The following is a 26,779-nucleotide window of genomic DNA, read 5'->3' as shown; positions in this document are numbered from 1 at the left end:
AATTTTGTTTCTGCCCAATTGTATATTCCCCGACATCTTTCTCACTTCCACGAGATTTTTTAGTTCTTAGCACCTTTTTCTGTAATACAAACATTGTAGAAGAAGTTATTCAATTTTATGATTTTTTTATTTTAATTTTACCTTTTGCCGGACGGGGATTCGAACAGCGGACCACACAGTTTGTAAGGATCAAAGAAGTAGCTGATCAATTGCCCAAGGAAAAATAAAATGTTAATTTTGTAATAACAAGCAACAACCACCAACTTAATTCAATATCGCTCCCTGTTAAATAGCGCTCCAAGCTACTAAACACATATATGTTTATAGGCTATTTCTAAATTAATATATGTTTGCATTCAAGCATATTATATTTACAAACATTTTATGTCCCAAACATAATATGTTCTAACATATTAACATATATGTCCCAAACATGTTATGCTAGTTTATGAACATTATATGCTTGCACTCAAAAATATTGTGTTTAAAAATTTGTGTTCCAAACATATAATGTTTATAGCCAAACATATGAAAAACAGTCTTTTTCAACCGTGTATGATTATGGACTGATATGGACCACTTTTGGCATGGTTGTTAAATATCATATACTATCACCACGTACCAAATTTCAACCAGATTGGAGGAATTTGGCTTCTCCAAAAGGCACCGGAGGTCAAATCTGGGGATCGGTTTATATAGGGGCTATACAAAATAATGGACTGATATGAACCAATTCCCGTATGGTTGTTGGATACCATATACTAACATCACGTACCATCAACCGAATCGGATGAATTTTTCTCTTCCTAGGGCTCCAGAGGTCAAATCTGGGGATCGGTTTATATGGGGCCTATATACAATTATGGACCGATTGGTGATCAGTTTATATGGGGCCTATATATAATTAAGGACCGATGGGGACCAATTTTTGCGTGGTCATTAGAGACCATATACTATTTTTATTTATTTATTCATTATTAAGTTACAATTGAAATTGATAACTTAAATGGCTTAATGGCTATGACAACTAAGGTCTTAAGCTCACAAGGTGTATTTATTACATTTATACTTTGTAATTATGGATAATTCTTTGTTTTATAGATAATGATACAATGATGTGTCTTTCAAAAATTTTAAGATTTTAGTTATGTTGTTAAATTTAGGAATTGAAATTAATTCGAGTGGATTGCAATTGTGAAAAATTGTGTTTCTAATGGTATCAAATTTAGGGCAATAACATAAAAGATGTTCCAATAGCAATGAATACGGTATATCACACTCGCATATCTGGATCTCTTCGAGCTTTATCAAGTGGCCATGAGTCAATCTGGTGTGTCCTAGTCTAATCCTGATCAATTTCATACAATCTGTTCTTGCTATTATCTGTGATGGTTCCTTAAACAAGTTAAGTATAGAATTTCTATTAACATTTATACGTCCGTCTGTTGAAATCACGCTAACTTCCGAACGAAACAAGCTATCGACTTGAAACTTGGCACAAGTAGTTGTTATCGATGTAGGTCGGATGGTATTGAAAATGGGCCATATCGGTCCACTTTTACGTATAGCCCCCATATAAAGGGACCCTCAGATTTGGCTTGTGGAGCCTCTAAAAGAGCATATTTCATCCGATCCGGCTGAAATTTGGTATATGGTGTTGGTATATGGTCTCTAACAACCATGCAAAAATTGGTCCACATCGGTCCATAATTATATATAGCCCCCATATAAACCGATCCCCAGATTTGGCTTGCGGAGCCTAAAAGAGAAGCAAATTTCATCCGATCCGGCTGAAATTTGGTACATGGTGTTGGTATATGGTCTCTAACAACCATGCAAAAATTGGTTCCCATCGGTCCATAATTATATATAGCCCCCATATAAACCGATCCCCAGATTTGGCTAGTGGAGCCTCTAAGAGAAGCATATTTCATCCGATCCGGCTGAAATTTGGTACACGGTGTTGGTATATGGTCTCTAACAATCATGCAAAAATTGGTCCACATCGGTTCATAATTATATATAGCCCCTATATAAACCGATCCCCAGATTTGGCTTGCGGAGCCTCAAAGAGAAGCAAATTTTATCCTATCCGCCTGAAATTTGGTACATGATATTGGTATATGGTCTCTAACAACCGTGCAAAAATTGGTCCACATCGGTTCATAATTATATATAGCCCCCATATAAACCGATCCCCAGATTTGGCTTGCGAAGTCTCCAAGAGAAGCAAATTTCATCCAATCCGGTTGTAATTTGGAACATGGTCCATATCGGTCCATCATTAAATATAGCCCCCATATAAAACATTCTCCAGATTTGACCTCCGGAGCCTCTTGGAGGAGCAAAATTCATCCGATCCGGTTCAAAGTAGGAACGTGGTGTTAGTATATGGTCGCTAACAACCATACCAAAATTGGTCCAATCACACAAAACTTGGTCCATATCGGTCCATAATCATGGTTGCCACTAGAGCCAAAAATAATCTACCAAAATTTTATTTCTATAGAAAATGTTGTCAAAATTGTATTTCTATAGACAATTTTGTTCAAATTTTATTCGGTTCATAATCATAGTTGCCACTCGAGCCAAAAATAATCGACCACGATTTTATTTCTATAGAAAATTTTGTCAAAAGTTTATTTCTATAGAAAATTTTGTTAAAATTTTATTTCTGTAGAAATTTTTGTCAAAATTTTCTTTCTATAGAAAATTTTGTCAAAATTTTTATTTCTATAGAAAATTTTGTGAAAATTTTATTTCCATAGAAAATTTTTTAATATTTTCTTTCTGTAGAAAATTTTGTCAAAATTTTATGTATACTTTGTCAAACTGAATTATATACGTATTGGATCGATCTTTTTTGATTTAATATATACCACGTATGGACATACAATTCAGAAGATGGTGTTACGAGATTGTAAGATACCTTGCCATCGGCAAGCGTTACCGCAACTTAAGTAATTCGATTGTGGATGGCCGTGTTTAGAAGAAGTTTCTACGCAATCCATGATGGAGGGTACATAAGCTTCGGCCTGGCCGAACTTACGGCCGTATATACTTGTTCAAGTTCAATTAGTATAAAATTCAGGAAAAATATTCAGTTAGGCTTTCGCTTTTCCAAATCCGAATTGCCGGGCCTCACGCTTGACACCTGCCATCAGATTTTGTACAGCCACCTTGTCCACCTTCTTCGCCGCAGAAAGCCAGTTTGCCTTGAACTGCTGCTCGTCCTTAGCAGTTTTTTGGTCTTCTTTAGGTTCCGCTTGACAATAGCCCAGTATTTCTCAATTGGGTGGAGCTCTGGCGTGTTGGGAGGGTTCTTGTCCTTGGGAACCACCTGCACGTTGTTGGCGGCGTACCACTCCATGGCCTTTTTACCGTAATGGCAAGATGCCAAATCCGGCCAAAACAGTACGGAACAACCGTGTTTCTTCAGGAAAGGCAGCAGACGTTTATTCAAACACTCTTTCATCAAAATTTCTTGGTTGACAGTCCCGGAAGCTATGAAAATGCTGCTTTTCAAGCCACAGGTACAGATGGCTTGCCAAACCAGATATTTCTTTGCGAACTTTGACAGTTTTATGTGCTTGAAAATATCTGCTACCTTTCCCCTTCCTTTTGCCGTATAAAACTCCTGTCCCGGAAGCTGCTTGTAGTCGGCTTTGACGTAGGTTTCGTCGTCCATTACCACGCAGTCAAACTTCGTCAGCATCGCCGTGTACAGCCTCCGGGATCGCGCTTTGACCGTCGTATTTTGTTTATCATCGCGATTTGGAGTCACTACCTTCTTGTAAGTCGATAGTCCGGCTCGTTTTTTGGCTCGATGCACGGTTGTAGACGATACACCCAGCTTATTTGCGGCATCTCGGAGAGGGAGGTTAGGGTTTCGCTTGAAACTACCGACAACCCTCTTTGTCGTCTAAGCGGCTTCCGGTTTTCGATTTCCCCCCGATCCAGACTTCCTGGCTGTCGACAAACGTTCCCCAAACACTTTAATTACATTTGTAACGGTTGATTTGGCAACTTTTAGCGATTTTGCAAGCTTTGCGTGCGAGTACTTTGGATTTTCGCGATGCGCGAGCAAAAGTTTGATACGCTGCTCTTCTTGCTTGGACGGCATTTTGACAACTGAAGAGTGAATTCCAAAATCAAAATAGGAGCAACATTCTACACACACACACACCTTCAAAATGAGGGGTGTTCAGGTTTTTTAAATGCAAAATTGAAAGAAATACGTCAAGTTTATATTGACCAAATTTTGACCGTATCACCCTTTACACATCAACCGTCGTTAATTTCTACAGACCATGTCTGGATTCATTATATTTAGAAGACTGTGAAGTGTTGCAATCCACAGTCTTCTATAATGACTCCTATTTCCTAATTGATTTCCAATTACGACTTACGGTTTTACCATTAATGAGCGAAACTCACCTGATTTCTTTCGATTTTCGGTTACGAAAACAAAATATTATTAAAGTGAAAATATTGAATATCATTATTATTGAAATCGGACCATAGTAGTAAATTCCGGCAGACCATTTGGAAGCTGTAAAAATACAAAATACATTACACAAGGGCTCTATAATTTTCGATAAATGGCGCAACTTACTATCTATAAAACAAAAATCATCACCAATCCCTGGTTTATAGAGTTGGGGAATTTTTTCGGAGTTTTGAGCCCATTGACTTAAAGCAGTGAATAGTGTGGTAATACCCCAAGCATAGATGAAATACCTCAAGAGAGACATTTGGTTTCTGCGCGACAAGTCATTCAAATTTGTCCATATATCGAAATGTAATACACTCAGCCATAATAAGCTTGCCATTAAAAAATAGTATGCTGAAAAACCTGCAAGGAAGTGATAATTATGAGTGTGTAAACATAACCATAGCGATAGACGAAATATTTTATATATGTACTATGGTTATGTTTACAGACTCTACATTAAGTCTGTTCGCCAGAAATCATCCAAAAAGTCAGTAAATGGGAACGAGAAGAAAGAGATTAAATTGGACAAACAAAGAAGTTGAAACGTTTTGCCCAAGTAAACATTTTTCTTTACATCGAAACTTCGGATTTACTATTGTTCAATATCGGGGAGGTTTAGCTGGTGCTTGGATTGGGTACTCTTCCGGAACTTTTTCGGCTTAACATCGCTGCGAAAGTATAGTCATAATGAGTAAATATCAGAATCTTAAGCCAACGCCATTGAAAAATCGTCCCTACTAGCAGGAAAAAATGTTGGGTTCTTAATTATCTGTGCCGTAGCCACTCGTACGTGAAATTTAGAGACAATAAGTCAAGACAATGTACAGTGAAGCAGGGAGTTCGCCAAGATGGGGTGATATCTCCGGCGCTATTCAACCTTTGCAGTTCCTCTATCCCAGCCTCTTCTGAGAGAATTGAAATTGTATCATATGCAGATGATTGTACAATCATGTCATTCGGGCTCCTTGTTAATGGCGTCTGCGATCGACTATATCTACCTGATTCATTTCAGCCGCAGTCTTCCCTAATGTCCTGGTATCAGGGATGGAAAATACAATTTTTAATAAATTCAAAAAATGTATTTTTGAGAGAAAACGTACTTTTCATGAGCTCTTAAAAAAAAATTGCTAAAATTTTCATCAGAAATAAAAGTTTGAAAAAATATTTTATAGAAATTAAAATTTGACAAAATTTTCTATAGAAATAAAATTTTGAGAAAAATCCTATAGAAAAGAATTTTGACAAAATTTTCTATAGAAATACAATTTTGATAAAATGTTCTATAGAAATAAACTTCTTAGAAAAATTTTTATAGAAATAAAATTTTGACAAAATTTTCTATAGAAATAAAATTTTGATAAAATTTTCAACAGAAATAAAATTTTGACTAAATATTCTATAGAAATAAAATTTGGACAACATTTTCTATAGAAATAAAATTTTGACAACATTTTCTATATAAATAAAATTTTGAACAAATATTCTATAGAAATAAAATTTGGACAAAATTTTCGATATATATAAAATTTTGACAAAATATTTTATAGAAATAAAATTTTGACAAAATTTTCTATAGAATTAACTTTTGGCAAAATTATTTATAGAAATAAAAATTTGACAAAATTTTCTATAGAAATACAATTTTGACAAAATTTTCTATAGAAATAAAATTTTGACAAAATTTTCTATAGAAATAACTTTTTGACAACATTTTCTATAGAAATAAAATTTTGACAAAATTTTCTATAGAAATAAAATTTTGACAAAATTTCCTCTAGGAATAAAATTTTGACAAAATTTTCTATAGATATAAAATTTTGATAAAATTTTGACAAAATTTTTTATAGAAATAAAATTGTGGGAGAATTTTCTATAGAAATACAATTTTTAAAAAATTTTCTATAGAAATAAAATTTTGACAACATTTTCTATAGAAATAAAATTTTGACAAAATTTCAACAGAATTAAAAGTTTGACTAAATATTCTATAGAAATAACATTTTTAAAAAAATTTTCTGTAGAAATAAAATTTTGACAAAATTTTCTATAGAAATAAAACTTTGACCAAATTTTTAACAGATATAAAAGTTTGACAAAATTTTCTATAGAAAAAAAATTTTGACAAAAATTTCTATAGAAATAACTTTTTGACAAGATTTTCTATAGAAATAAAATTTTGACAAAATTTTCTATAAAAATAAAACTTTGACAAAATTTTCTATAGAAAAAAAAAATTTTGACAGAATTTTCTATAGAAATGCAATTTTGCAAAATATTCTATAGAGATAAAGATTTGACAAAATTTTTTATAGAAATAAAATTTTTAAAAAATTTTCTATAAAAATAAAATTTTGATAAAACTTTTTATAGAAATAAAATTTTGAAAAAATTTCTATAGAAATAAAATTTTGACAAAATTTTTTATAGACACAAAATTTTGACAAAATTTTCTATAGAAATAAAATTTCGACAAAATTTTTAACAGAAATTAAAGTTTGACAAATTTTTCTATAGAAATAAAATTTGGACAAGATTTTCTATAGAAATAAAATTTTCACAAAATTTCTGTAGAAATAAAATTTTGACAAAATTTTTTATAGAAATAAAATTTTAACAACATTTTCTATAGAAATAAAATTTTTAAAAAATTTTCTATAAAAATACAATTTTTAAAATATTTTCTATAGAAATAAAATTTTGACAACATTTTCTATAGAAATAAAATTTTGACAAAATTTCAACAGAATTAAAAGTTTGACTAAATATTCTATAGAAATAAAATTTTTAAAAATTTTCTATAGAAATAAAATTTTGACAAAATTTCCTATAGAAATAAAACTTTGACAACATTTTTAACAGATATAAAAGTTTGACAAAATTTTCTATAGAAATAAAATTTTGACAAAATTTTCTATAGAAATAACTTTTTGACAAAATTTTCTATATAAATAAAACTTTGATAAAATTTTCTATAAAAATAAGAGTTTGACAACATTTTCTATAGAAATAAAATTTGGACAACATTTTCTATAAAAATAAAATTTTGACAGAATTTTCTATAGAAATACAATTTTGCAAAATATTCTATAGAAATAAAGATTTGACAAAATTTAACTTTTGCAAAATTTTTTATAGAAATAAAAGTTTTAAAAAATTTTCTGTAAAAATAAAGTTTTTAAAAAAATCTTCTATAGAAATAAAATGTTGATAAAACTTTTTATAGAAATAAAATTTTGACAAAATTTTCTATAGAATTAAAAGTTTGACAAAATATTCTATAGAAATAACATTTTTAAAAATTTTCTATAGAAATAAAATTTTGAAAAAAATTTCTATAGAAATAAAATTTTGACAACATTTTTTATAGACACAAAATTTTGACTAAATTTTCTATAGAAATAAAATTTCGACAAAATTTTTAACAGAAATAAAAGTTTGAAAAATTTTTCTATAGAAATAAAATTTTGACAAGATTTTCTATAGAAATAAAATTTTGACAAAATTTTGTATAGAAACAAAAGTTTGACAAAATTTTCTATAGAAATAAAATTTTCACAAAATGTTCTGTAGAAATAAAATTTTCTATAGAAATAAAATTTTGACAAAATTTTCTATAGGAATAAAATTTTGACATTTTCTATAAATATAAAGTTTTGATAAAATTTTCTATAGAAATAAAATTTTGTCATAATTTTCTATAGAAATAAAATTTTGATAAAATTTTTATAGAAATAAAATTTTGACAAAATTTTCTGTAGAAATAAAATGTTGACAAAATTTTTTATAGAAATAAAATTTTGACAACATTTGCTATAGAAATAAAATTTTGACAAAATTTTCTATAGAAATAAAATTTTGTAAAGAAATAAAATTTTGTAGAAGAATAAAATTAAGAAAATTCTCTATAGAAATAAAATTTTGATAAAAGTTTCATCAGAAATAAAAGTTTGACAAAATATTCTATAGAAATAAAAATTTGACAAAATATTCTACAAAAAATAGAATTTTGACAGCATTTTTTATAGAAATAAAATTTTGACAACATTTTCTATAGAAATAAAATTTTGACAAAATTTTCTATAGAATTAAAATTTTGACTTAAGGACGTAGATATTTTGACGGAAGAAACTAACTACAAGAGGAGATTTACACTGAAGACGTTACATATTATAAATGTACCTACAGAAAGACGGATGAATTTTAAGACTGATACAGACACACATATTTATATAAATATGGTACAAAAATAGAGAAAATCAAATTAGCTTTTAGTTGTAAATTTACTCGTTTGCGAATAAGTTCATTGTTCTTTACTTCTAAAAGTAATTATCAATATTTTGGATTTTGATATATATTTTTGTTTATTAATGTGTAAAATGTTTTCTGTCATTTGTTTAAAGAAATTTCCCTGAAGACGAACATCGGAGATGTTTCGAAATATTGGATAATTTTAAATAAAAATGCAATTAAAAAAAAAAAAAAAAACAACAACAACATCTGTTTTTATTCATATGACCTCATGCCGAACTAAACAAATATAAGAAATAAAATTTTGACAAAATTTTCATTATAAATAAAATTTTGATAAAATGTTCAACAGAAATAAAATGTTGACAAAATTTTCTATAGGAATAAAATTTTCTATAGATATAAAATGTTGATAAAATTTTCTATAGAAATAACACTTTGACAAAATTTTCTATAGAAATAAAATTTTGATACAATTTTTCATATAAGTAAAATTTTGACAACATTTTCTATAAAAATAAAATTTTGACAAAATTTTCTATAGAAATTAAATTTCGACAAAATTTTCTATAGGAATTAAATTTCGACAAAATTTTCTATAGGAATTAAATTTCGACAAAATTTTTAACAGAAATAAAAGCTTGACAAATTTTTCTATAGAAATAAAATTTTGACAAGATTTTCTATAGAAATAAAATTTTGACAAAATTCTCTATAGAAATAAATTTTTTTCTATAGAAATAAAATTTTGATAAAATTTTTCATAGAAATAAAATTTTGACATTTTCTATAGAAATAAAATTTGGACAACATTTTCTATAAAAATAAAATTTTTACAAAATTTTCTATAGAAATTAAATTTCGACAACATTTTTGACAGAAATAAAAGCTTGACAAATTTTTCTATAGAAATAAAATTTTGACAAGATTTTCTATAGAAATAAAATTTTGACAAAATTCTCTATAGAAATAAAATTTTTTCTATAGAAATAACATTTTGATAAAATTTAGAAATACAATTTTGCAAAATATTCTATAGAAATAAAGATTTGACAAAATTTAACTTTTGACAAAATTTTTTATAGATATAAAATTTTGACTACATTTTCTATAGAAATAAAATTTTTAAAAAATTTTCTATAAAAATGAAATTTTTAAAAAATGTTCTATATATATAAAATTCAATCTATGTTTGTTTATTTGTTTGTTTGTTTGTATGTTCCGAGTTGGCACCGAAACGGCTGAACCGATTTACTTGAAACTTTCAGAGATCGTAGGGAGCGTTCATGTGGTGAAAATAGGGTACCTCATTTTTTGATACCAGGTCGCGGAGGGGGCCCTCCCCTTTGTCGGACTTTTTGAAAATTTGACCAAAGTTGACCGATTTGCTTGAAATTTTCATTGAAGGTTGGGTTTGGTATCTAGACAAAGATCCGCTACTTTATATTTCGATATTTGGTGGCGGAGGGGGACCTCCCCTGTGTTCGACTTTTTTTAAAGTACAGTGAAAAACTAAAATTCTCTAAATTATCTGAGATTTACAGAGAACATGCGGTGAGGTTATGGAATTAATATGGGGTACCTGATGGTTTCATATGTGGACGGGGAGGGGGACCTCCCCCTTGCCCTACTTTTTTAAACTTGCAACAAAACTATGCGATTTGTTTGAAATTTTCATTGAATGTTGGGGTTGGCATCTAGACAAAAATCTGCTACATTATTTTTCGATATTTGGTCGGGGAGGGGGACCACCCCTTTGCCCGACTTTTTTTTAAAGTACAGTGAAAACAAAACTAAACTCCCCCGACTGAAATTTTACGGAAAAATGAGTGAGGTTATGATATTTATATCAGGTTCTTAATTTTTTAATATTTGGTCGGGGAAAAATAAAAGGGCATAGGGAGACATCCGCTTCTCTTAAGTATGTTACATACAGAGAAACCATTAATTAATAGTTGATACCTGATTTTGTGATATTTGGACAGCTTATAATTTGCCTTTAGGCTTATAATTTGCTTGACATTTTCTGGGACTTTTACAAAAGATACGCTACATCACTTTTCGATACATGATTTTTAAATTAGTATATGATTTTTCGATATCTGGTTGAGGAAGGGGAAAATTGAAATAAACTTTGTCGATTTACTTCGATAGAATTTATAGGGACCATTGAGTAGTTGTGAAATTAATATAGGGTACGTGATAGTCCGATATCAGATGGGAGTGGAGCGAAGGTGGTTTCCCTTTTGTCCGTTTTTTTTTTTCTTAAATTGAAAGTAGAGGGTTGTCCGTGAATGGGAACTCGGTACATAATTTTATTATTTTTGCACAAGCTTCTGCCAGACTTCTTTTTAGTAAAGAACTTAAATTTACATGAAATTGGGAGCCAACATAGAGGATGCATCATTTTCCAACATTTTAGCAAATGTTAATGTGGTAACATTTTTTACTACTTTTGCTTTTTCCGATTTATTGGATGGGAAACAGTAATTCTTTGTATGTTATTATAATATAGTGCTTAATATTCAGATATGTTGAGGAGAAGGATACCTTTCCTTGACAAACCACTTAAAATTCACAAGAAATATAGAAGATTGTCCAACTACTTGAATACAGAACATAATTAAAAAAATTTGGAGGAAAGGGTACACCCTCTCCCCGACATTTTTTAAGACGAACCGTTTTACCGATTTTACGAAAAAGCAAGTAGTCCGATTTGTTTGAAAGAATTCAAATCTTTTCGAATTGGTTGACTAAGTTCAGGCAAAATGTTCCTACAAATACGCTTCGGAAGGCGCAGCGAAGCGGGCCGGGTTACGCTAGTTTGCTATAAAAATAAAATTTTGACGGAATTTTCTATAGAAATAAAATTTTGCAAACTATTTTATAGAAATAAAGATTTGCAAAATTTTTTATAGAAATAAAATTTTAACAACATTTTCTAAAGAAATAAAATTTTTAAAAAATTTTCTATAAAAATACAATTTTTAAAAAATTTTCTATAGAAATAAAATTTTGACAACATTTTCTATAGAAATACAATTTTGACGAGATTTCAACAGAATTAAAAGTTTGACTAAATATTCTATAGCAATAACATTTTTAAAAAATTTTCTATAGAAATAAAATTTTGACAAAATGTTCTATAGAAATAAAATTTTGACAAAATTTTTAACAGATATAAAAGTTTGACAAAATTTTCTATAGAAATAAAATTTTGAAAAAATTGTCTATAGAAATAACTTTTTGACAAAATTTTCTATAGAAATAAAATTTTGACAAAATTTTCTATAAAAATAAGAGTTTGACAATATTTTCTATAGAAATAAAATTTGAACAAAATTTTCTATAAAAATAAAATTTTGACAGAATTTTCTATAGAAATACAATTTTGCAAAATATTCTATAGAAATACAGATTTGACAAAATTTAACTTTTGACAAAATTTTTTATAGAAATAAAATTTTTAAAAAATTTTCTATAAAAATGAAATTTTTAAAAAAATCTTCTATAGAAATAAAATTTTGACAACATTTTCTGTAGAAATAAAATTTTGACAAAATTTCAACAGAATTAAAAGTTTGACAAAATATTCTATAGAAATAACATTTTTAAAAAAATTTTCTATAGAAATAAAATTTTGACAAAATTTTCTATAGAAATAAAATTTTGACAAGATTTTCTATAGATATAAAATTAGGACAAAATTTTCTTTAAAATTAAAATTTTGAGAAAATTTTCGATAGAAATAAAATTTTGACAACATTTTCTATAAAAATAAAATTCTGACAACATTTTCTATAGAAATAAAATTTTGACAAAATTTTCTTTAGAAATAAAATTTTGACAAAATTTTTAACAGATATAAAATTTTGACAGAATTTTCTACAGAAATACAATTTTGCAAAATATTCTATAGAAATAAAGATTTGACAAAATTTAACTTTTGACAAAATTTTTTATAGAAATAAAACTTTTAAAAAATTTTCTATAAAAATAAAATTTTTAAAAAATCTTCTATAGAAATAAAATTTTTACAACATTTTCTATAGAAATAAAATTTTGACAAAATTTCAACAGAAATTAAAGTTTGACAAAATATTCTATAGAAATAAAATTTTTAAAAAAATTTTCTATAGAAATAAAATTTTGACAACATTTTCTATAGAAATAAAATTTTGACAACATTTTTTATAGAAACAAAAGTTTGACAAAATTTCCTATAGAAATACAATTTTGACAAAATTTTCTTTAGAAATAAAATTTTGACAAAATTTTCTAAAGAAATAAAATTTTGAGAAAATTTTCTATAGAAATAAAATTTTGTCAAAATTCTCTAACATATAGAAATAAAATTTCGACAAAATTTTTTGCAAAAATAAAATTGTGACAAAATTTTCTATAGAAATAAAATTTTGACAAAATTTTCTATAGAAATAAAATTGTGAGAAAATTTTCTATAGAAATAAAATTTTGACAAAATATTCTATAGAAATAAAATTTTTATAAAATATTCTATAGAAATAAAATTGTTGTTTTTGATTTCAGCTTAAAAGCATTCATTGGCTAAACTACAAGTGTAGACTAACCAACAGAGGAAAAGAAAAAAACCAACAATTACAAAACAAAAAGAAATAAAATTTTGAAAAAATATTCTATAGAAATAAAATTGTGAGAAAATTTTCTATAGAAATAAAATTTTGTAAAGGATGGTATTGCAAATGGACCATATCGGTCCACTTTTACGTATAGCCCCCATATAAACGGACCCCCAAATTTGGCTTGCGATTGCTCTAAGAGAAGCAAATTTCATCCGATCCGGCTGAAATTTGGTACATGGTGTTAGTATATGGTCTCTAACAACCATGCAAAAATTGGTCCATATTGGTCCGTAATTATATATAGCCCCCATATAACCGATCCCCAGATTTGACCTCCGGAGCCTCTAAGAAGACCAAAATTCATCTGATTCAGTTGAAATTTGGTACGTGACGTTAATATATGGTCTCAAACACCCATTCAAAAATTGGTCGATATCGGTCCATAATTATATATAGGCCCCATATAAACCGATCCCCAGATTTGACCTCCGGAGCAACTTGGAAGAGCAAAATTCTTCCCATTCGGTTGAAATTTGTTACGTGATGTTAGTATAGGGTATCCAACAACCGTGCAGGAATTGGTTCGTATCAGTCCATAATAATATATAGCTCCCATATAAACCGATCCCCAGATTTGACCTCCGGTGCCTTTTGGAGAAGCAAAATTCATCCGATCTGGTTGAAATTTGGTACGTGGTGGTAGCATATGATATTTAACAACCATGTGAGTTGAAATTTGTGGATGACAGTCTTTCGTAGAAGTTTCTACGCAATGCATGGTGGAGGGTACATAAGATTGGGCCTGGAAAACTTACGGTCGTATATATTTGTTATTCATATGACCTCAAGCCGAACTAAACAAATATAAGAAATAAAATTTTGACAAAATTTTCATCATAATAAAATTTTGATAAATTTTTCAACAGAAATAAAATTTTGACAAAATTTTCTATAGGAATAAAATTTTGACAAAATTTTCTTTAGATGTAAATTTTTGATTAAATTTTCTATAGAAATAAAATTTTGATACAATTTTCTATAGATATACAATTGTGATAAAATTTTCTATAGAAATAAAATTTTGACAAAATTTTCTATAGAAATAAAATTTTGACAAAATTTTTTATAGAAATAAAATTTTGGCAAATTTTTCTATAGAAATAAAATTTTGACAACATTTTCTATAGAAATAAAATTTTGACAAAATTTTCGATAAATATAAAATTTTGACAAAATATTCTATAGAAATACAATTTTGACAAAATATTCTATAGAATTAACTTTTGGCAAAATTGCTTATAGAAATAAAAATTTGACAAAATTTTCTATACAAATAAAATTTTGACAAAATATTCTATAGAAATAAAATTTTTTAAAAAAAAAAATTCTATTGATATAAAATTTTGACAAAATCTTCTATAAAAATAAAATGTTGAAAAAATTTTCTATAGAAATAAAATTTTCACCATGGGGGTACTACGGTACTGACCAGCGTGAAAAAGTATTGAAAAAGTACTATAGTACTGAATTTTCCATCCCTGCCTGGTATGCATCGCTTGGCCAAGTTTGCATATGGTAAATATTGACTTGGCGGACTTTTCGGCCATATTGTTTGCTAATAGTTCACACTTACCATATACTCACCTAAAACTTTACACGTGTTTGCGGAAAATATATAGCCCGATGCATTGATAAAACTTAATATGGAGTAAGCAAATATAAGACACAATAAGTAGAATATCAAAATTTTGCCGCGTATATTCTCCCTTAAGTCTCGTACGAACAGATAAACCAATAGAGTTGCCATCAGGAATATCACCGATATGATCATTGCTAAAGGATAGAAGAGAATGAGGAAATTAATAATTGCATTGCCAAACGATATTTGATTTATACGTGGAAGGTCCAATAATTACTTTTTGGGAGGCTATGAATTTATCCGATCACCCACGTTTCTACTCACCATAATTGTTTATCATCAAACTGGGCGATTCTTGATATTCTTGAGCACAACTAAACGCCACAAGAACATTGTTATTTGCGCCATCATAACGATAGGGTGACAAACAATAGTTCACAGTATCGGCAACTTCTTCGGTATTAGGGAAATATATTGTTCCATTCTGAAATTGTTGGGAAAATAGAAATTTTTAATTAGTATTTTTGTTAGGTTAGGTCAGATATAGTGGCAGCCGAATTTTCATGTTAATTCTCCCTCCATCTTTTACTTGTATTGTCACTCTCTTGTAATATTCTTCCAATTGCTCTCAAACTTTTTCTCCTACCATAAATTGCATTTATAACAAGTATATACGGCCGTAAGTTCGGCCAGGCCGAATCTTATGTACCCTCCACCATGGATTGCGTAGAAACTTCTACGAAAGACTGTCATCCACAATCGAAATACTTGGGTTGTGGTATCTTAAAACTTCTTAACATCGTTTTCTAAATTGCGAGTTAGTCCATACGTGGTATATATTACACAAAAAAGTTATGTATAGTTAAGTCTACAAATAATTACGAATCGATATGGACTTTTTACACGGTCCGTAGAGAGCCAGAATTGAAATATGGGGGGTCGCTTATATGGGGGCTATATACAATTATGAACTTGATATGGACCAATTTTTGTGTGATTGGCGATCGATTTATCTGCTGGCCATATATAACTATAGACCGATATGGACCTAGTTAGGCATGGTTGTTAACGACCATATACAAGCACATTGCACCAAATTTCAACTCACTCGGATGAAATTTGATCCTCCAAGAGGCTCCAAAACCAAATCTCGGGATCAGTTTATATGGGGCTATGTATGATTATGGACTGATATGGACCACTTTTGGCATGGTTGTTAAATATCATATACCATATTTCAAGCAAATCGGATGAATTTTGCTTCTCCAAAAGGCACCGGAGGTCAAATCTGGGGATCGGTTTATATGGGAGCTATATATAATTATGGACTGATAGGAACCAATTCCTGCATGGTTGTTGGATACCATATACTAACATCACGTACCAAATTTCAACCGAATGGGAAGAAATTTGCTCTTCCAAGGGGCTCTGGAGTAGAGGTGTGCACGTGAGTAATAGTTTACTCACGCTCACGCACACTCACGACTGAAAAATCATACTCACGCACGCTCACGCACGATATTTTTTGGTAGGACTCACGCTCACGCACACTCACGAAAAGAAAATTTTTACTCATGCACACTCACGTACGAAAAGTCGTGGATCACGAAAAATATCGTGACTCACGAATAATTTTATGATTAATTTACCTTACCGAAGTGTCTGAAAATATGAGCATTATTAAAATCGAGAGTGTTATTAAACTCTTAACATCACAGGTGTCACTAAAATTGTAATTGAATTTAACTCTTAAGCGTTTTATGTTGTTGAGCAGGAATATTTTCGTGAGTGTAATTCGTTACTCACGCACACTCACGAAGATATTATTTTCGTGACTCACGCTCACGCACGACATTTTGGTTTGTTAATCACGCTCACGCACACTCACGCTGTTGTCATGAGCGACAATTTCGTGTCACGTGCACACCTCTACTCTGGAGGTCAAATCTGGGGATCGGTTTATATGGGGGCTATATATAATTATGGACCGATGTGGACCAATTTTTGCATGGGAGTTTGAGGCCATATACCAACATCATGTACCAAATTTCAGGCGATTCGGATGAAATTTGCTTCTCTTTGAGGCTCCGCAAGCCAAATCGGGGGATCGGTTTATATGGGGGCTATATATAATTACGGACCGATGTGGACCAATTTTTGCATGGTTATTAGAGACCATATACTTACACCATATACCAAATTTTAGCCAGATCGGATGAAATTTGCTTCTCTTAGAGGCCTCGAAAGCCAAATTTGGGGGATCGGTTTATATGGGGGCTATATATAATTATGAACCGATGTGGACCAATTTTTGCATGGTTGTTAGAGACCATATACTAATACCATGTACCAAATTTCAGCAAGATCGGATGAACTTTGCTTCTCTTAGGTGATCGGCAAGCCAAATTTGGGGGTCCGTTTATATGGGGGCTATACGTAAAGGTGGACCGATATGGCCCATTGGCAATACCATCTGACCTACATCAATAACAACTACTTGTGCCAAGTTTCAAGTCGATAGCTTGTTTCGTTCGGAAGTTAGTGTGATTTCAACGGACGGACGGACGGACATGCTTAGATCCACTCAGAATTTCACCACGACCCAGACTTAATATACTTTATGGGGTCTTAGAGCAATATTTCGATGTGTTACAAACGGAATGACAAAATTAATATACCCCCCATCCTATGGTGGTGGGTATAAAAAAATAAATAGATTCAAATTTTACTTCCAAATACTCATACTCTTCATAATTATACCCTTCACCACTACTGTGGTACAGGGTATAATAAGTTTGTGCATTTGTATGTAACGCCAAGAAGGAAAAGTCTGAGACCCATCTGAGACCCATCTACCGATCGTCTTAGAATTGAATTCTGAGTCGATTTAGGGATGTCCGTCTGTCTGTTGGTGTATTTTTGTGTGCAAAGTACAGCTCGCAGTTTTAGTCCGATTGTCCTAAAATTTGGTATATGGTCCTGTTTCGGCTCAAAGACGATCCCTATTGATTTTGGAAAAAAATCGGTTCAGATTTAGATATAGCTGCCATATATATTTTTCACCGATCTGGTCAAAATTGGCGTGTATATCAACCGATGTTCCTCAAATTCCGTACATCCGAATATTTTATGAGTCTCAAAAAACTTGCAAAATATCAGTCAAATCGGTTCAGATTTAGATATAGCTCCCATATATAGCTTTCGCCCGATTTACACTCATTTGCCCATAGAGGCCAATTTTTTGCTCCGATTTAGTTGAAATCTTGCACAGGGAGTAGAATTAGCATTATAGCTATGCATGTCAAATTTGGTTGAAATCGGTTCAGATTTGGATATAGCTCCCATATATAGCTTTCGCCCGATTTACAGTCAAATGACCACAGAGGCCAATTTTTTGCTCCGATTTAGTTGAAATTTTGCACAGGGAGTAGAATTAGCATTGTAGCTATTCGTGCCAACTTTGGTTGAAATTGGTTCAGATTTAGATATATCTCCCATATATAGCTTTCGCCCGATTTACACTCATATGACCACAGAGGCCAATTTTTAACTCCGATTTAGTTGAAATTTTGCACAGGGAGTAGATTTAGCATTGTAGCTATGCGTGCCAAAATTTGGTTAAAATCGGTTCAGATTGAGATATATCTTCCTTATATAGTTTTCGCCCGATTTACACTCATATGACCACAGAGGCCAATTTTGAACTCCGATTTAGTTGAAATTTTGCACAGGAAGTAGAATTAGCATTGTAGCTATGCGTGCCAAATTTGGTTGAAATCGGTTCAGATTTAGATACAGCTCCCATATATATGTTTTTCTGATTTCGACAAAAATGGTCAAAATACCAACATTTTCCTTGTAAAATCGCCACTGCTTAGTCGAAAAGTTGTAAAAATGACTCTAATTTTCCTAAACTTCTAATACATATATATCGAGCGATAAATCATAAATAAACTTTTGCGAAGTTTCCTTGAAATTGCTTCAGATTTAAATGTTTCCCATATTTTTTTACTAAAATTGTGTTCCACCCTAGTGCATTAGCCAACTTAAATTTTGCGTCTATAGATTTTGTAGAAGTCTATCAAATTCTGTCCACATCGAGTGATATTTAAATGTATGTATTTGCGACAAACCTTTATATATAGCCCACAACACTTTTGACGGATGTGATATGGTATCGCAAATTTAGATCTACAAAGTGGTGCAGGGTATAATATAGTCGGTCCCGCCCGACTTTAGACTTTCCTTACTTGTTTTTATATGTATCGGATATATTGTTCGTATAAGTAATGAACACCATTTAGGTCCGAGTCCTTATCAAGAGATTTCACAATATTAGAAAACTTATAATTTAATTTTTGGGCCCCCAAATAAATTCCTGTGTTCGTTTCTAGTCCAAATGCTCCATTTGCACACTATTGTATGCCGTGGAATAAAGAAGAGCAAAGTTTTATTTTTGTTTTAAATTTTGACGATACGCTGTGCTTCTTTTTTTTAATAATGCTGAAATAAAATTATTATAAACCTGAGTTATTACACTGAACCGATTCCGAGAAAATCTCCACAAAAATCACCAAATTTCCTCATAAAAAATTCCCCCATAAAAATCCTACAAATCAAAAATTTCGTCCCCATCCCCAATACTGTCAACAACACTGGATCCTATTATATGCTTTGCCTCAACTCAAGAGAGTGGATATTGTCCCAATTGCTCTCAAACTGTGTTCTTCGTGCATTCTTAGCAAAAAAATAAACAAAGCAACAACTTACTCTCAAACTCCCAAGATATAACAACAACTACAACGGAATCATGCATTTAGTTTAAAGACTAATAATTATGGAGAACACAGCTTGAGAGCGATTGGGACAATATTATGATAAAGAGAGTGAGTTGAGTTGAATGCATATAATAGGATCCAGTGTAATCATCCCAATAAGCCATCAAATAAAAACAAGTATATACGGCCGTAAGTTCGGCCAGGCCGAAGCTTATGTACCCTCCATCATGGATTGCGTAGAAACTTCTTCTAAACACTACCATCCACGATCGAATTACTTAAGTTGCGGTAACGCTTGCCGATGGCAAGGTATCTTAAAACCTCCTAACACCATCTTCTGAAATGTATGTAAGTCCATACGTGGTATATATTAAATCAAAAAAGATCGATCTAATACGTATATAATTCAGTTTGACAAATTAGACATAAAATTTTGACAAAATTTCCTACAGAAATAAAATTTTAACAAAATGTTCTATAGAAATAAAATTTTCACAAAATTTTCTATAGAAATAAACTTTTGGTAGATTATTTTTGGCTCGAGTGGCAACCATGATTATGAACCGAATAAAATTTGAATAAAATTTTCTATAGAAATACAATTTTGACAATGATGAAAATTTTATTATGAACCGAATAAAATTTTAACAAAATTTTCTCTAGAAATAAAATTTTGACAAAATTTTCTATAGAAATAAAATTTTGACAAAATTTTCTATAGAAATAAAATTTTGGTAGACTATTTTTGGCTCTAGTGGCAACCATGATTATGAACCGATATGGACCAATTTTTGTGTGATTGGACCAATTTTGGTATGGTTGTTAGCGACCATATACTAACACCACGTTCCTAATTTGAATCGGATCGGATGAATTTTGCTCCTCCAAGAGGCTCCGGAGGTCAAATCTGGACAACGTTTTATATGGGGGCTATATATAATTATGGACCGACATGGACCAATTCTGGCACGCTTGTTAAAGATCATATACTAACACCATGTTCCAAATTACAACCGGATTGGATGAAATTTGCTTCCCTTGGAGACTTCGCAAGCCAAATCTGGGGATCGGTTTATATGGGGGCTATATATAATTATCAACCGATGTGGACCAATTTGTGCATGGTTGTTAGAGACCATATACCAATATCATGTACCAAATTTCAGGTGGATCGGATGAAATTTGCTCCTCTTTGAGGCTCCGGAACCCAAACCTGGGGATCGGTTTATATGGGCGCTATATATAATTATGGACCGATGTGGAGCAATTTTTGCACGGTTGTTAGAGACCATATACCAACACCATGTGCCAAATCGCAGCCGGATCGGATGCAACTTGCTTCTCGTTGAGGCTTCGCAAGCCAAATCTGGAGATCGGTTTATATGGGGTCTATATATAATTATGGACCGATGTGCACCAATTTTTGCATGGTTGTTAGAGACCATATATCAACATCATGTACCGAATTTCAGGCGGATCGGATGAAATTTGCCTCTCTTTGAGGCTCCGCAAGCCAAATCTGGGGATCGGTTTATATGGGGACTATATATAATTATGGACCGATGTGCACCAATTTTTGCATGATTGTTAGAGACCATATACCAACACCATGTACCAAATTTCAGCCGGATCGGATGAAATATGCTTCTCTTAGAGGCTCCACAAGCCAAATCTGGGGATCGGTTTATATGGGGGCTATATATAATTAAGGACCGATATGGACCAATTTTTGCATGGTTGTTAGAGACCATATACCAACATCATGTACCAAATTTCAGCTGGATCGGATGAAATATGCTTCTCTTAGAGGCTCCACAAGCCAAATCTGGGGATCGGTTTATATGGGGGCTATATATAATTATGAACCGATGTGGACCAATTTTTGCATGGTTATTAGAGACCATATACCAATATCATGTACCAAATTTCAGGTGGATCGGATGAAATTTGCTCCTCTTTGAGGCTCCGGAACCCAAACCTGGGGATCGGTTTATATGGGGACTACATATAATTATGGACCGATGTGGACCAATTTTTGCCTGATTGTTAGAGACCATATACCAACACCATGTACCAAATTTCAGCCGGATCGGATGAAATATGCTTCTCTTAGAGGCTCCACAAGCCAAATCTGGGGATCGGTTTATATGGGGGCTATATATAATTAAGGACCGATATGGACCAATTTTTGCACGGTTGTTAGAGACCATATACCAACACCATGTACCAAATCTCAGCCGGATCGGATGCAATTTGCTTCTCTTTGAGGCTTCGCAAGCCAAATCTGGGGATCGGTTTATATGGGGGCTATATATAATTATGAACCGATGTGGACCAATTTTTGCATGATTGTTAGAGACCATATACCAACACCATGTACCAAATTTCAGCCGGATCGGATGAAATATGCTTCTCTTAGAGGCTCCACAAGCCAAATCTGGAGATCGGTTTATATGGGGTCTATATATAATTATGGACCGATGTGGACCAATTTTTGCATGGTTGTTAGAGACCATATACCAACATCATGTACCGAATTTCAGGCGGATCGGATGAAATTTGCTTCTCTTTGAGGATCCGCAAGCCAAATCTGAGGGTCCCTTTATATGGGGGCTATACGTAAAAGTGGACCGATATGGCCCATTTTCAATACCGTCCGACCTACATCGATAACAACTACTTGTGCCAAGTTTCAAGTCGATAGCTTGTTTCGTTCGGAAGTTAGCGTGATTTCAACAGACGGACGGACGGACGGACGGACGGACATGCTTAGATCGACTCAGAATTTCACCACGACCCAGAATATATATACTTTATGGGGTCTTAGAGCAATATTTCGATGTGTTACAAACGGAATGACAAAGTTAATATACCCCCATCCTATGATGGAGGGTATAAAAATGAAATTTCCCATATAATACGGTTTTCGTCGAAATCATTTATTTGTTGAAATAAGTCGACAATGTCATACAAATTTTATATTAGAACTTTGGTGCATATAACTTTAAATTTCGATTTACATATTTATTTGATATAAACCCAAAAAAAGCATATTACCCATTATTTTATACATGTATTTAACTTACCTCTAGCAATATCCAATTATCCGTTTCAAATGTCAGACTCTCTAAATATTTACACGGTTTCCCATATTGAGGTATAAAATAATCGAATATATTCACTGTTTTCATTGAACCATTTGCCATGGTTATATTCATATTCACTGGCATATTTAAATCCTCGGGTATCATCTCACAATCGAAGGTGACCTCATTGAAGTATTTTCCATATTCACAACAGAGTTTCACACAATACCTTACATTACTACAAACACAACCCCGAAGGTGTATATCAGCTTCTTGCTGGCAATTATCAAATTCCAGAGTAAAATTATATTTAGCCACTTTGGATGGCGGAATTAAAACATTATCATAGACATAAGAACCATTATCAAACGGTTTGAGATCTGTGAGATCTACGGTATCTTTAAAGGGACATTTTTCAAAATTTTCTTTTGCTTTTACATTAGACAGTATTATAGCGATTATGAATAAAATATAATAAATTTTTGGATTTTTCATTTTGTTTTTTTTTTTCACAAGAAATAAATCGATATATTATTTGCTTGATTCCTTTGCAAACACATTTTCTATACTAATTGTATAGAACAGCAAAAATCCCCCAGAAAGCGATTTAAATTTATTGAGTTTTGTTTATATATGGAAACCGCAAACGAAAAAAAAAAAATGAAAAAGTCAAATGAAACCGATTGTGAGGTGCCCCTATGCCACTCCTACAGAGACAGTCGTATTATTTTATTAAATGAATTTAATTTAGTTGAAATTGATTAAATTATTTCTTTTTTTACGATCGCCTGTTATCAATGCTTGCCGATTTTTTACGAATGATAATAATATTCATTATTTTTAAAAATATTGCTACATACTCTAATTCAATTTAAATTAAATTAATATGAAATAAAAAAAAATTTATAAAAATGAAAATAAGCCATTTGGAATTATTGAAAATAAAATAAAATTTGAATAGACAAATTGAAATTATTTATTTAAATTAAAATAATTTTATAAAAATAAAATTGAATATGAATAAAAACAAATTTAGTTAATTTTGATTAAATTATTTTTTCTACGATCGTCTGTTATCAATGCATATTCATTTTTTTAGCGAATGGTAATAATATGTTTTGTTTTTATGAATGTAATTAAAATAAAATAATAAAAAAAAATTAAAAAAATCAAATTAAGCTATTTTGAATTATTGGAATTAAAATTAAATTTAAATAAACAAATTTTAATTATTTATTTAAATTAAAATAATTTTACACAAATAAAATTAAATGTGAATAAAAACAAATAAACTAAATTGAAATAAATTAAATTAAATTAAATGTTAATTTAATTTTATTTCTCATTACTTTATTTTTTAAAACGAATTTTGTTTGGTTTTTATTAAATTATTTTAATTTCATTTCAATTTGCTTTAACATGTATTTTATTTATTAAATTAATTTTATTTCCTGTACTTTTATTCAAATAATTTATTTATTTTAATTTAAATTGACTTTATTTTTTTAAAACTGATTTTGTTTGGTTTTTATTAAATTATTTTAATTTCATTTCAATTTGCTATAACTTGTATTTTATTTATTAAATTAATTTTATTTCCTGTACTTTTATTCAAATAATTTATTTATTTTAATTTAAATTGACTTTATTTTTTTAAAACTGATTTTGTTTGGTTTTTATTAAATTATTTTAATTTCATTTCAATTTGCTTTAACATGTATTTGATTTATTAAATTAATTTTATTTCCTGTACTTTTATTCAAATAATTTATTTTTTTTTAATTTAAATTGCAGGAAATTTGTATTTAGATGTCATTTCAAATTAATTTAATTTGTTGTATTTTTTTTTTTCAAATTTAGTTTTATTTTCAGTATTCTTTTATTCAAATGAATTAATTTAATTTTTATAAAATTATTTAAATGCAATTTATGTATTAATTTATTAAATTCAAATTAGTTCAGTTTAATTTAACTTATTGTTTTGAATTAAAATTTAATTTGGTTTTATTCAAAATGATTTAATTAATTTATTAAATTCAAATTAGTTTAATATAATTTATTGTTTGAATAAAAATGTAATTTTGTTTTAATTAATTAAATCAAAATTATTTAATTAGATTTTTGTTCAATTCGTTTAATTTAATTAATTTAAATGAAATTTGTAATTAAAATTAATTAAGTTTATTAAATTTTTTATTCAAATGACTGAATTTTTATTAAATTATTTTTATTTAATTTAAATGCAATTTTTAATTAATTTATTTTAAATGAAATTTGTTATTATACCAATTTTTTTAATTTAAATGAAATTTCTAATTAAACTTAAACTAATTCAGTTCAATTTAATGCATTGTTTTTTATTCAAATGAATTAAATTAAATTAAATGTTAATTTATTTTATTTCTCATTACTTTATTTTTTTAAAACTGATTTTGTTTGGTTTTTATTAAATTATTTTAATTTCATTTCAATTTGCTATAACTAGTATTTTATTTATTAAATTAATTTTATTTCCTGTACTTTTATTCAAATAATTTATTTATTTTAATTTAAATTGACTTTATTTTTTTTTTAAACTGATTTTGTTTGGTTTTTATTAAATTATTTTAATTTCATTTCAATTTGCTATAACTTGTATTTTATTTATTGAATTAATTTTATTTCCTGTACTTTTATTCAAATAATTTATTTATCTTAATTTAAATTGCAGGAAATTTGTATTTAGATGCCATTTCAAATTAATTTAATTTGTTGTATTTTTTTTTCAAAATTTAGTTTTATTTTCTGTATTCTTTTATTCAAATGAATTAATATAATTTTTATAAAATTATTTAAATGAAATTTATGTAATAATTTATTAAATTCAAATTAGTTCAGTTTAATTTAACTTATGGTTTTGAATTAAAATTTAATTTGGTTTTATTCAAAATGATTTAATTAATTTATTAAATTCAAATTAGTTTAATTTAATGTATTGCTTTGAATAAAAATGTAATTTTGTTTTAATTAATTAAATCAAAATGATTTAATTAGATTTTTGTTAAATTAAAATAATTTAATTAATTTAAATGAAATTTGTAATTAAAATTAATTAAGTTTATTAAATTTTTTATTCAAATGACTGAATTTAATTTTTATTTAATTTAAATGCAATTTGTAATTTATTTCATTTATTTGTTTTAATTTAAATGAAATTTCTAATTAAACTTACACTAATTCAGTTCAATTTAATGCATTGTTTTTTATTCAAATGAAATTTTATTATTGTTTTCCTTGATTTTCTTCGACCTTTTTTATGTTATAATAATAAATTAATGATTTTTTCAAGACCTCGAGCTTGAAAAAATCATTAATTTATTATTATGAAATTTTATTTTTAATAATTCTATTTTTTTCGAAATAATTTTTTTTTATTCAAAATGATTTAATTCAATTAATTTAATTAAATTATTTTAATTTAGTTTAAATGAAATATGTAATTAAATTTATATTAGTACAGTTTATTTAATTTAATGTCTTGTATAAAGATTTCATTTAATCGAATTTCATCGAAATAATTTAATCAGATTTTTATTAAAATATTTTTATTTAATTTAAATGAAATTTGTAATTAAATTTATTGTATTTTATTCAATTTTTTTTCGTTTCATTCAAAATGATTTAATTTTATTTTTTTTTTAATTATTTTAATTTAGTTTGCATGAAATATGTAATTAAATTGAAATTAGTATAGTAGTATTTAAAACTTTGTTTTTTATTAAGACTTCATTTTATTGAAAATGATTTAATTGGATTTTTTATTAAATTATTTTATTTTAATTTAAATGAAATCTATAATTATATTTAAGGTAATTCAATTTAGTTTATTGTATTTTATCAAATTTAATTTTATTTTAAATAATTATATTTTTAGTTCAAAAAAGTTTTATTTT

The 26,779-nt window shown here is 29.1% G+C and overlaps 1 protein-coding gene across 1 annotated transcript in view; it reads right to left on the bottom strand.

Annotated features, from left to right (window-relative positions):
• LOC142235021 (G-protein coupled receptor Mth2-like) overlaps positions 1 to 23,401 on the bottom strand; it is a 30,469-nt gene extending 7,068 nt beyond the window's left edge. The window contains exons 1-5 of the mRNA XM_075306242.1: positions 22,848 to 23,401; positions 15,308 to 15,467; positions 14,989 to 15,177; positions 4,616 to 4,855; positions 4,438 to 4,552 (exon numbers count right to left, since the gene is read on the bottom strand). Of these exons, the coding sequence (XP_075162357.1) occupies positions 4,438 to 4,552; positions 4,616 to 4,855; positions 14,989 to 15,177; positions 15,308 to 15,467; positions 22,848 to 23,342 (1,199 nt within the window). The 5' untranslated portion in view covers positions 23,343 to 23,401. The remainder of the gene's footprint in view (positions 1 to 4,437; positions 4,553 to 4,615; positions 4,856 to 14,988; positions 15,178 to 15,307; positions 15,468 to 22,847) is intronic.
• Positions 23,402 to 26,779: the final 3,378 nt, after the last annotated feature.

This window comes from Haematobia irritans, chromosome 4 (assembly GCF_050003625.1).
Source record: "Haematobia irritans isolate KBUSLIRL chromosome 4, ASM5000362v1, whole genome shotgun sequence".
In the NCBI taxonomy this organism is placed as follows: Eukaryota; Metazoa; Arthropoda; class Insecta; order Diptera; family Muscidae; genus Haematobia; species Haematobia irritans.
Note: the sequence above shows the minus strand (reverse complement) of the source record. Positions and strands in the feature narration are given on the sequence as shown.